The sequence below is a fragment of the Mustela nivalis genome (assembly GCF_964662115.1).
Source record: "Mustela nivalis genome assembly, chromosome: 1".
Classification (NCBI taxonomy): Eukaryota; Metazoa; Chordata; class Mammalia; order Carnivora; family Mustelidae; genus Mustela; species Mustela nivalis.
Window position 1 is genome coordinate 67,786,750 of NC_139020.1, and position 12,791 is coordinate 67,799,540.

General features: G+C 39.2%; 1 protein-coding gene across 2 annotated transcripts in view; it reads right to left on the reverse strand.

Moving 5' to 3' along the window:
• The window catches only part of GK5 (glycerol kinase 5), an 88,708-nt gene that overhangs the window by 53,076 nt on the left and 22,841 nt on the right, over window positions 1–12,791 (reverse strand). For both annotated transcript variants that reach the window (XM_082712897.1, XM_082712898.1), the window contains exon 4: window positions 11,766–11,859. In XM_082712897.1, coding sequence (XP_082569023.1) covers window positions 11,766–11,859 — 94 coding nt within the window. The remainder of the gene's footprint in view (window positions 1–11,765; window positions 11,860–12,791) is intronic.

Sequence of the window (12,791 nt, forward strand, 5' to 3'; positions counted from 1 at the left end):
ATAAATAAATAAAAGAATAAAAACTTTATCCTGCCACCTACGATAAGAATGCAGATGGAGGGGGAGGAGTCAAGATGGCAGAGAAGTAGCAGGCTGAGACTACATTAGGTAGCAGGAGATCAGCTAGATAGCTTATCAAACCATTGCAAACACCAATCCAACGGGAGATCAAAGAAAAACAGCAATTCTAGAAACAGAAAATGGACCACTTTCTGAAATGTAGGACCAGCACAGAAGTGAATCCAAAGTGATGGGAAGATAGACTGCGGGGGGAGGGGCCGGTTCCCGTCAAGCGGCAGAGCAAAGGAACACAAAATCAGGACTTTTAAAAGTCTGCTCCACTGAGGGACATAGCTCCAGAGGCTAAACCGGGGTGAAGCCGAAGCCGACAAGGGGCCAGCGTGGCCCTAGGTCCCGCAGGGTCACAGAAGGATCGGGGGTGCCTGAGTGTTGCAGAGCTTGCACGTATTAGACCGGGAAAGCCGGCTCATAGCCGAGGAGTGAGCTCTCAGCTCCGGATTACCTTGAACCTGTCGCAGGCTCGTTGAGCTTGGAGCGTGGCCGGAGGCCAGGGAGATGGGAGTGATTGGGCTCTTTTCTCTGAGGGCACACTGAGGAATGCTCCTCCAGGGCCGGAGACTGGGAAGCCGCCATTTTCATTCCCGTCCTCCGGAACTCTACAGAAAGCGTTCAGGGAACACGAACTGAGCGGATTACTTAGCCCGGCCCCTGATAATTCCGCCTCAGGCAAAGACACTTGAGAATCACTAAAACAGGCCCCTCCCCCAGAAGATCAACAAGAAATCCAGCCAAGACAAAGTTCACCTACCAAGGAGAGCAGCAGAATTCCAGTGGCGGAGAAAGCAAAGCACGGAACTCATGGCTTTCTCCCCATGATTCTTCAGTCTTGCGGTTAATTTAAAATTTTTTTTATTTTTATTTTTTCTGCTAAATTTTTTTTAACTTTTACCCTTTTCTTTTTTAACTTTTTTTCACTAGTTTATCTAATACATATATATTTTTTCTTTTTTATATTTTTTTCTCTATTTGTTTTCTTTAAAAATTTTTTTTTTCTGAACTTCTTTTTATCCCCTTTCTCCCTCCCACAATTTGGGGTCTATTCTGATTTGCTTAAAGTGCATTTTCCTGGGGTCTTTGCCACCCTTATTTGCTCCTTCATATACTCTTACCTGGACAAAATGACAAGGTGGAAAAACTCACCACAAAAAAAAGAACAAGAGGCAGTACCAAAGGCTAGGGACCTAATCAATACAGACACTGGTAATATGTCAGATCTAGAGTTCAGAATGACAATTCTCAAGGTTCTAGCCGGGCTCGAAAAAGGCATGGAAGATATTAGAGAAACCCTCTCGGGAGAGACAAAAGCCTTCTGAGAAATAAAAGAACTAAAATCTAACCAAGTTGAAATTAAAAAAAGCTATTAATGAGGTGCAATAAAAATGGAGGCTCTCACGGCTAGGATAAATGAGGCAGAAGAAAGAATTAGTGATATAGAAGACCAAATGACAGACAATAAAGAAGCTGAGCAAAAGAGGGACAAATACTGGACCACAAGGGGAGAATTCGAGATATAAGTAACACCATAAGACGAAACAATATTAGAATAATTGGGATTCCAGAAGAAGAAAGAGAGAGGGGAGCAGAAGGTTTATTGGAGAGAATTACTGTAGAAAATTTCCCTAATATGGCAAAGGGAACAAGCATCAAAATCCAGGAGGTGGAGAGAACGCCCCTCAAAATCAACAAGAATAGGTCCACACCCTCTCACCTAATAGTAAAATTTACAAGTTTTAGCGACAAAGAGAAAATCCTGAAAGCAGCCCGGGAAAAGAAGTATGTAACATACAATGGTAAAAATATTAGATTGGCAGCGGACTTAGCCATAGAGACCTGGCAGGCCAGAAAAAACTGGCACGATATATTCAGAGCACTAAACAAGAATGACATGCAGCCAAGAATACTATATCCAGCTAGGCTATCATTAAAAATAGAAGGAGAGGGGCGCCTGGGTGGCTCAGTGGGTTAAGCCGCTGCCTTCGGCTCAGGTCATGATCTCAGGGTCCTGGGATCGAGTCCCACATCGGGCTCTCTGCTCAGCAGGGAGCCTGCTTCCTCCTCTCTGCCTACTTGCGATCTCTCTCTGCCTACTTGCGATCTCTCTCTGTCAAATAAATAAATAAAATCTTAAAAAAAAAAAAAAAAAAGAAAAAGAAAATAGAAGGAGAGATAAAAAGCTTCCAGGACAAACAAAAACTGAAAGAATTTGCAAACACCAAACCAGCTCTACAAGAAATATTGAAAGGGGTCCTGTAAGCAAAGAGAGAGCCTAGAAGTAGTAGATCAGAAAGGAACAGAGACAATATATAGTAACAGTCACCTTACAGGCAATACAATGGCACTAAATTCATATGCCTCAATAGTGACCCTCAATGTTAATGAGCTAAATGCCCCAATCAAAAGACACAGGGCATCAGAATGGATAAAAAACCAAAACCCATTATTTGTTGCCTACAAGAAACTCATTTTAGACCTGAGGACACCTCCAGATTTAAAGTGAGGGGGGGTGGAAAACAATTTACCATGCTAATGGACATTAGAAGAAAGCTGGGGTGGCAATCCTTCTATCAGATCAGTTAGATTTTAAGCCAAAGACTATAATAAGCGATGAGGAAGGACACTATATCATACTCAAAGGGTCTGTCCAACAAGAAGATCTAACAATTTTAAATATCTATGCCCCCAACGTGGGAGCAGCCAACTATATAAACCAATTAATAACAACATCAAAGAAACACATAAACAATAATACAATAATAGAGAACTTTAACACTTCCCTCACTGAAATGGACAGATCATCCAAGCAAAAGATCAACAAGGAAATAAAGGCCTTAAATAATACACTGGACCAGATGGACATCACAGATATATTCAGAACATTTCATCCCAAAGCAACAGAATACACATTCCTCTCTAGTGCACATGGAACATTCTCCAGAATAGATCACATCCTGGGTCATAAATCAGGTCTCAACTGGTATCAAAAGATTGGGATCATTCCCTGCATATTTTCAGACCACAATGCTCTGAAGCTAGAACTCAATCACAAGAGGAAATTTGGAAAGAACCCAAATACATGAAGCCTAAACAGCATCCTACTAAAGAATGAATGGGTCAACCAGGAAATTAAAGAAGAATTGAAAAAATTCATGGAAACAAATGATAATGAAAACACAACGGTTCAAAATCTGTGGGACACAGCAAAGGCAGTCATGAGAGGAAAATATATAGCAGAAAAAGCCTTTCTCAAGAAACAAGAAAGGTCTCAAATACACAACCTAACCCTACACCTAAAGGAGCTAGAGAAAGAACAAGAAAGAAAGCCTAAACCCAGAAGGAGAAGAGAAATAATAAAGATCAGAGCAGAAATCAATGAAATAGAAACCAAAAACAAAAGAAAACAAAAAAGCAAAAACAAAAAAACAAAAAACAATAGAACAAATCAATGAAACTAGGAGCTGGTTCTTTGAACGAATTAATAAATAAATAAATAAATAATAAATAAATAAATAAATAAATCCCTGGCCAGACTTATCAAAAAGAAAAGAGAAAGGATCCAAATAAATAAAATCATGAATGAAAGAGGAGAGATCAGAACTAACACCAAAGAAATACAATTATAAGAACATACTATGAGCAGCTCTATGCAAACAAATTTGACAATCTGGAAGAAATGGATTCATTCCTAAAGACATATAAACTACTACAACTGAACCAGGAAGAAATAGAAAACCTGATCAGACCGATAACCAGTAAGGAGATTGAAAGAGTCATCAAAAATCTCCAAACAAAAGCCCAGGGCCAGACGGCTTCCCAGGGGAATTCTACCAAACATTTAAAGAAGAACTAATTCCTATTCTCCTAAAACTGTTCCAATAAATAGAAATGGAAGGAAAACTTCCAAACTCATTTTATGAGTCCAGCATCACCTTGATCCCAAAACCAGACAAGGATCCCATCAAAAAAGAGAACTACAGACCAATATCCTTAATGAACACAGATGCGAAAATTCTTACCAAAATACTAGCCAATAGGATTCAACAGTACATTAAAAGGATTATTCACCACGACCATGTGGGATTTATTCCAGGGCTGCAAGGTTGGTTCAACATCCGCAAATCAATCAATGTGATATAACACATCAATAAAAGAAAAAACAAGAACCACATGATACTCTCAATAGATGCTAAAAAAGCATTTGACAAAGTACAGCATCCATTCCTGATCAAAACTCTTCAAAGTGTAGGCATAGAGGGCACATACCTCAATATTATCAAAGCCATCTATGAAAAACCCACCGCAAATATCATTCTCAATGGAGAAAACTGAAAGCTTTTCCACTAAGGTCAGGAACACGACAGGGATGTCCATTATCACCACTGCTATTCAACACAGTCCTAGAAGTCCTAGCCTCAGCAATCAGACAACAAAAGGAAATTAAAGGCATCCAAATCGGCAAAGAAGTCAAAACTATCACTCTTCGCAGATGATATGATACTATATGTGGAAAACCCAAAAGACTCCACTCCAAAACTGCAGAACTTGTACAGGAATTTAGTGAAGTGTCAGGATATAAAATCAATGCACAGAAATCAGTTGCATTTCTCTACACCAACAACAAGACAGAAGAAAGAGAAATTAAGGAGTCAATCCCATTTACAATTGCACCCAAAACCATAAGATACCTAGGAATAAACCTAACCAAGGGGCTAAGAATCTATACTCAGAAAACTATAAAGTACTCATTAAAGAAATTGAGGAAGACACAAAGAAATGGAAAAATGCTCCATGCTCCTGGATTGGAAGAAGAAATATTGTGAAAATGTCTATGCTACCTAAAGCAATCTACATATTTAAGGCAATCCCTATAAAAATCCCCCCCATTTTTTCAAAGAAATGGAACAAATAATCCTAAAATTTATATGGAACCAGAAATGACGTCAAATAGCCAAAGGAATATTGAAAAAGAAAGCCAAAGTTGGTGGCATCACAATTCCGGACTTCAAGCTCTATTACAAAGCTGTCATCATCAAGACAGCATGGTATTGGCACAAAAACAGACACATAGATCAATGGAACAGAATAGAGAGCCCAGAAATAGACCCTCAACTCTATGGTCAACTCATCTTTGACAAAGCAGGAAAGAATGTTCAATGGAAAAGGAAAAAAGATAGCCTCTTCAACAAATGGTGTTGGGAAAATTGGACGGCCACATGCAGAAAAATGAAATCGGACCATTTCCTTACACCACACATGAAAATAGACTCAAAATGGATGAAGGACCTCGGTGTGAGAAAGGAATCCATCAAAGTCCTTGAGGAGAACATGGGCAGCAACTTCTTTGACCTCAGCCGCAGCAAGGTCTTCCTAGGAACATCGCCAAAGGTAAGGGAAGCAAGGGCAAAAATGAACTATTGGGATTTCATCAAGATCAAAAGCTTTTGCACAACAAAGGAAACAGTTAACAAAACCAAAAGACAACTGACAGAATGCGAGAAGATATTTGCAAACAACGTATCACATAAAGGGCTAGTATCCAAAATCTATAAAGAACAGCAAACTCAACACCCAAAGAACAAATAATCCAATCAAGAAATGGGCAGAAGACATGAACAGATATTTCTGCAAAGAAGACATCCAGATGGCCAACAGACACATGAAAAAGTGCTCCACATCACTTGGCATCGGGGAAATACAAATCAAAACCACAATGAGATATCACCTCACACCAGTCAGAATGACTAAAAATAACAAGTCAGGAAATGACAGATGCTGGTGAGGATGCAGAGAAAGGGGAACCCTCCTACACTGTTGGTGGGAATGCAAGCTGGTGCAGCCACTCTGGAAAACAGCATGGAGGTTCCTCAAAAAGTTGAAAATAGAACCACCCTATGACCCAGCAATTGCACTACTGGGTATTTACCCTAAAGATACAAACGTAGTGATCTGAAGGGCACGTGCACCCAAATGTTTATAGCAGCAATGTCCACAATAGGCAAACTATGGGAAGAACCTAGATGTCCATCAACAGATGAATGGATAAAGATGTGGTATACATATACAATGGAATACTATGCAGCCATCAAAAGAAATGAAATCTTGCCATTTGCAACGACATGGATGGAACTAGAGCGTATCATGCTTAGTGAAATAAGTGAATCAGAGAAAGACAATTATGATATGATCTCCCTGATATGAGGAAGTGGAGATGCAACATGGGGGGTTAGGGGGGTAGGAGAAGAATAAATGAAACAAGATGTGATCAGGAGGGAGACAAACCATAAGTGACTCTTAATCTCACAAAACAAACTGAGGGTTGCTGGGGGGAGGGGGGTCGGGAGAGGGGGATGGGGTTATGGACATTGGGGAGGGTATGTGCTATGGAGAGTTCTGTGAAGTGTGTAAACCTGGTGATTCACAGACCTGTACCCCTGGGGATAAAAATACATTATATGTTTATAAAAAATAAAAAATAAAAAAATAAAGATAGAAAAAAAAAGAATGCAGATGGACAATTCAATTTCTGAAACTGGTATTTTACAAAATATTCACTTATAGAGAATTTACCCACTTCTTGCATTTTCTTCCTATGTTATTGCCCACCCTCTCCTAAACAATATATTTAAAGGGGTGCCTGGGTGGCTCCCATTGGTTAAGTGTCCAACTCTTGATTTCAGCTTAGGTCATGATCTCAGGGTCATGAGATGGAGCCCTGCACCAGGCTCCACACTGGGTGTGGAGACTGATTAAGATTGATTCTCTCCCTCCCCTCTGCCCTTCCCTCCCCACTCACATGCACATGCTCTCTCTCTGTAAAAAAAATTTTTAAAAATATATATGTATAAATTTAAAAGATTGTATTTATTTACTAAAATAATAAACACAACAATCAAGAAAATGTATAAACTCAATTCTCTCTACATTTCAGTCCTGTCCCCTTTTTTTGGAACAATGAGCCCCAGTTTAATTTTTTTCCTTTCCATTTTGGTGAGATCATTTAAGTTCTCTTAGCAAATTTCATTTATATAATATAGTGTTATCAACTATGGTCATCATGTTATACATTAGATCCTCAAACCTTGTTCATCTTATAACTGAAAGTTTGTACCCTTTTAACTTCCTTTTCACCTTATTCGGTATTCAAATCTTCTGTGTTTCTTTATATTTTGTACTGCTTATTAAAAGATAAGAGTTTCTGAAAATATTTAAAATGACCACCCATAATACTTCCTCTGATGTGTTATATTTTAAGGAATGCTTCAAATTGAAAGCAGTTCTTCCTCCTTAAGAACATTATACTTTCCTCTATTAAAAAAATTACATTTAGGGGCACCTGGGTGGCTCAGTGGGTTAAGCCTCTGCCTTCGGCTCAGGTCATGATCTCAGGGTCCTGGGATCGAGCCCCACATCGGGCTCTCTGCTCACCAGAGAGCCTGCTTCCCCCTCTCTCTCTGCCTGCTGCTCTGCCTGCTTGGGATCTCTTCCTCTATCAAATAAATAAAATAAAATCTTTTAAAAAAATTACATTTAATATCCTTCAGGGATCTTCTATTAAAATACAGATACCGGGGGGCGCCTGGGTGGCTCAGTGGTTTGGGCTGCTGCCTTCGGCTCGGGTCATGATCTCAGGGTCCTGGGATCGAGCCCCGCATCGGGCTCCCTGCTCCACAGGAAGCCTGCTTCCCTCTCTCTCTCTCTCTCTCTCTCTCTGCCTGCCTCTCTGCCTACTTGTGATCTCTGTCTGTCAAATAAATAAATAAAATCTTTAAAAAAAAAAAATACAGATACCGGGGGGGGGGGAGGCACACAAAAAGTATGGAGAATTCTTACAACTGCACTTTTACTCAACATACGAAACATTAACTTTTTGTTTTTACATTTAACAAATATTTATTGAGTACCTTCTATGTACCAAGGACTGTGCTAGGCCTTGAGAAAGCAGAATGAACAATATGGGCAGAATCCCTACCTTCTTGAAATTTACATTCTAATGGGAAGAGACGGACAAGTAATCAAATCAATAAGTGAGATAGTCTAAGAAGACACTGACTGTAAAATAAACCAATACTGAATGTACCACCAAGAAAAAAAAAATCCTGCTATTTAAATTGCAATTTAATGCTAAGATATAATTGATGGTTAAAATGATTTTTAAAAATAAGCAGTTAAAAATACATCTTGCTTGGTGTGCCTGGCTGGCTTAGTCAGTGGAGCATGCAACTCTTGATCTTGGAGTTGTGAGATCAAGACTCACACTGGGTGTAGAGATACTTAAAAAGAAATTCTTAAAAAAAAAAAATCCTGAAAAAAAAAAAACCTAACCAAACAAACAAAAACACCTTGCTTAAAAATCACCCTTTTAAATTGGGAAAAAAAAATGTATGCCTTATAACTCACACATTGTTGGTGAGAATATAAATGATGAAGCTACTCTGGAAAAAAGTCTGACAGTTTCTTATGAAACAAAACATGCAGTTACTATTTGACCTAGCAATTAATTGTACCTTTGGGGTATTATCCTAGACAAATGAAAACTCATGTTCACATAAAATTCTGTACACAAATGTTCAAAACAGCTCTATTTGTAATAGCCAAAAACTGGAATTTGCACAGATGTCCTTAAACGGGTGGTGCATTTGTACCACTGAATACAATTCAGCAATAAAAAGTAACAAGCTATTGACAGACATATAACTTGGATTCTCCAGGGAATTACACTAAGTGAAGAAAGCAAATCCCAGAAGGTTTTATACTGTATCACTCTATGTATATAATATTTTGGAAGTGAGAAAAAAAATTTAATGGAGAACAGATTAGTGGTTGCAAGGAGTGAGGGACGGGAAGAGTATGGGGAAGCGCACGAGAGAGAGAGGATGTTGTTACAAAAGAGCGACACGAGGGACCTTTGAAATGTTCATCATCTGGATTCTGGTGGCGGATTCATGAACACAGGGAAAAAACCGTACAAAAATTATAACACACACACACATGCACATACACGAGTACAGGTAAAACTGAGGAAATCTGAATAAGATCTATAGACTATATTAATGTCAATACTACTATAGTATTATAGACACTATAATTATAATTATACTATTTTAGACACAATAGTATAGTTTTGTAAAATGTTACCATTGAGAGAAACTACAAAGCCTATAAGGGATCCCTGTATTATTTCTTACAACTGCATGTGAATCTATATTTATCTCAATTAAATTTCAATTGGAAAAAAATCTATGTCTCAAAACCTTTGAAATGTAGTTAAGTGCTGTGAAAGAAAGAAGGACAGTAAGACAGAGACTGGAGTGGCGGGTGGGGACATACTACTCTATAAATGGGATGGCAGGAAAGGGCTCACATAGAGGAGATGGCATAGGAGCTGGGCCTGGAGAGATGAGAAAAATCCAGTCATGACGGGAGAAAGCCCCTGAGGGTACGAATGCCTTAAGGGAAGCGGCACCTTCAGTGCTCTAAGAACAAAAGCAGGTTGGCAAAGCGGGAGCTGAATACTTAGCAGATTCAGGAAGAAAGGGTCTGGGAAGTGGGAAGAGCTGTAGACAGGGGATTTTATGCTACAAGCAAAGAGAAGCCTTAGCAACAATTAACCAACAATCAGAACAGCAGTGAAAGGAAGCATGAATGCTGCTAGAAGAACTGGAAGAAAACAATGGTGCCAGGAGACTGCCAACACAGGTCAATTACTTCACCATTTTGTTTGGAGCTAACATTGGCTAAACAAATGACTTTGGTGCCATCTCTGGCACATATACCCTCAACATTTCCATAACCTCAACCGATAAACCATGAACATCCAGGAGAGGGGGGTACAGCGTGCAACTCTTAATCTTGGGGTTGTAAGTCTGAGCCCCACGCTGAGATTACTTAAAAATAAAACCCTTAAGAAAAAAAAAAAAAAAGCGGGCACCTGGGTGGCTCAATGGGTTAAGCCTCTGCCTTCAGCTCAGGTCACGATCTCAGGGTCCTGGGATTGAGCCCCACATCAGGCTCTCTGCTCAGCAGGAAGCCTGCTTCCCTCTCACTCTCTCTCTCTCTCTCTCTGCCTGCCTCTCTGCCTACTGGTGATCTCTTTGTCAAATAAATAAATAAAACCTTTAAAAAAAAGAAAGAAAGAAAGAAAGAAAAAACATCTGTATAGGATGAATGCAGGGTAGGCTTCTCTCAGTGGCAGTCAAGGCCCTGACATTGTGTGTGCTAAACATTTGTCTGTGTACATTTGTCTCCTAAGAAAACCCAAAGCTTACATCATGCGCATCCTCAATATCAAGCAGATGAATAGCTTAATTTAAAGGCTGATTTTTGTGCCTGAAGTGAGTTTTATATGTGAGATTTGGGGTTTGTACTACAGACGTAAATTATTTCCAAAGTCAAAACTTTTTTTTTTTTTTAAAGACTTTGTTTGACAGACAGAGATAGCAAGTAGGCAGAGAGGCAGGCAGAGAGAGAGGAGGAAGCAGGCTCCCCTCCAAGCAGAAAGCCCGATGCGGGGCTCGATTCCAGGACCCTGGGATCATGACCGGAGCTGAAGCAGAGGCTTTAACCCACTGAGCCACCCAGGCACCCCTCAAAACTTATTTTTTAAAGGAATAAAAGTTATAAATACCTCACTGACAGACCTAAGAAATGTTTGATGAATTGACCTATTAAAAACTAAAATTATGCATTAAGATACAGAATTCTGCATTGTAAGTAGTATAATTTAAAATTATACCATTCAAAGTTCATGACATTTCCTTATGATTATTTTCAACTCCTTGATTAGTCTGTCCTGTAAAGAGCACCTCTTGGTTCTCAGCCTTTCAAGTTATTAAAGCAAGGTGCATTTTCATATATTATACTAACAAAAGAAAAACCAACTGCGGGTGAGATTATGGCAAAAGTGTCTCTTGTACTCATGCACTGCTGTCAGATTCCATAATATCTAATAATATCTTTGTTTGTTTTCATATAAAATTAATGTCTCCAAAAAGTTGTTGAGTAAAACCAATGCTCCAGATATTCCCTGAAGCACTACCTGGTACGGGCACCCTAGCTGAGGAGGCATTTAGCTGGGCGGCATTAGAACACGGAATATTGCAACACACCGTAGGCAATCTGCTGTATTGATTATACCAGATCTGGCCACATTTGCAAATTGTCTTACCCTCTGACTCAGTAATCCCACACTTACATTGACACCGCCACTGAGGTCATCATCATGGTTGTCACCGTTGTCATTTGCGACCTTTATGTGACAGGCATCAGTGAAGAGCTCGTGGCAGTCAGCTAGTTATCGATCTCAATATTCATTCTCCACTTTTCTAATAAAAGAGGATGAAATCTGGACACTTTCCTACTAACTTTCTGGACACAGTCTGCATTTTGTCTATTTCTCCAAGAATGGCAACTTGGCAAATTCTTCTCCAGGAATGAATTCTCACTTATGTGAGAACATCTGGACCGTCCTAAACCTCCTCAGGGTTTCCTGAAGTGTAGTACTTTAGTCTACCACATATGCTTTTGGGTAACTATTAAAAAGTTTCACTGATGGGAGGAGTGTGCATATGTGTATTCTCTTCTCAATCTCCTAAAGCAGTACAAATAGGAGATTATACACTGAAGCCTAATAGTTAAGGGACATTTACAGGGAAAACAGCAACATCTAAATCACAGAAGAAAAAGATTACCTTCAGTCTGAGCGAATTATTCCAAGATTTTACAAGTTCAACAGCTCTTAGGTCTTGCCAACTAATGAAGTTGTGAAAATGATTTCCCGTTTTCCTACGAATGATAAAAACAGTATTTGGAGACTCAATATGAATTGAGGCTATATTAAATAAAAGATCTGCCATAAGAGAAAACAAAATTAGAGGGCACACTGGAATCTCAAAGTATGAGTTAATTAAACGGGGCTTGCTGAATGACTTATTTTATAAATTGAACACATTTTGTAAGTATTATAATATGATAAATAATATTAAATTCTAGACCAAATTCTAACAGGAAAGATGCTCTTTTTGAAGCATCTTCTGCATACTTCTAAAATGAAAAGGCTTTTAAATACTTGCCCATACACCTTAAAAAGAAGCCAATGCTTTCCCCCTTCATTGTACCTTGTCACACTATCAGATCAAAACCTCTGTACTTACAGAAGAGCTGAAATATTGCCTAAACCTATTTCTACATCTCTCAACTTTATGACTGGCTTAGCCACTGGCAACCTACCAGGCTTATCAAAATGTGTCTAGTAAAAAGAAATTTAACAACCTCTGGGTGGACACTGCAATATAAGTACAAAACTAAGAAATATAGTAAAAATGAATCATTTCCCTTGTTGGCTCCTGTAAGTCAACCACTGACATCTACCAATCTTCGACACTGAACTCAGACTTGCTTTCTACTCTATTTCCAGCGGCCCTCCCATGTGGGTTGGCCACATTCAATTCCCTAGACTGTCATAACCCCTACTTCTTAAGCAGTCCATACTCAAGAGCATGTCCTCAACTTTATTAACCTGGGAACATTCTACTCCTGAAATTCTAACATTCTAATATATTAGTCGACACTTCTTGCTATTATTCCAGTTCTCTCAATCTTACTCTCTAAATGCCTTCCCTTCAACCTCACTGCAGCCTTTAATCCCTCAAACATTCCCTTTTCTTCCTACCAACCTCTCCCAGGATTCCTTCCATTCTTGCATCCCATGACCTAGC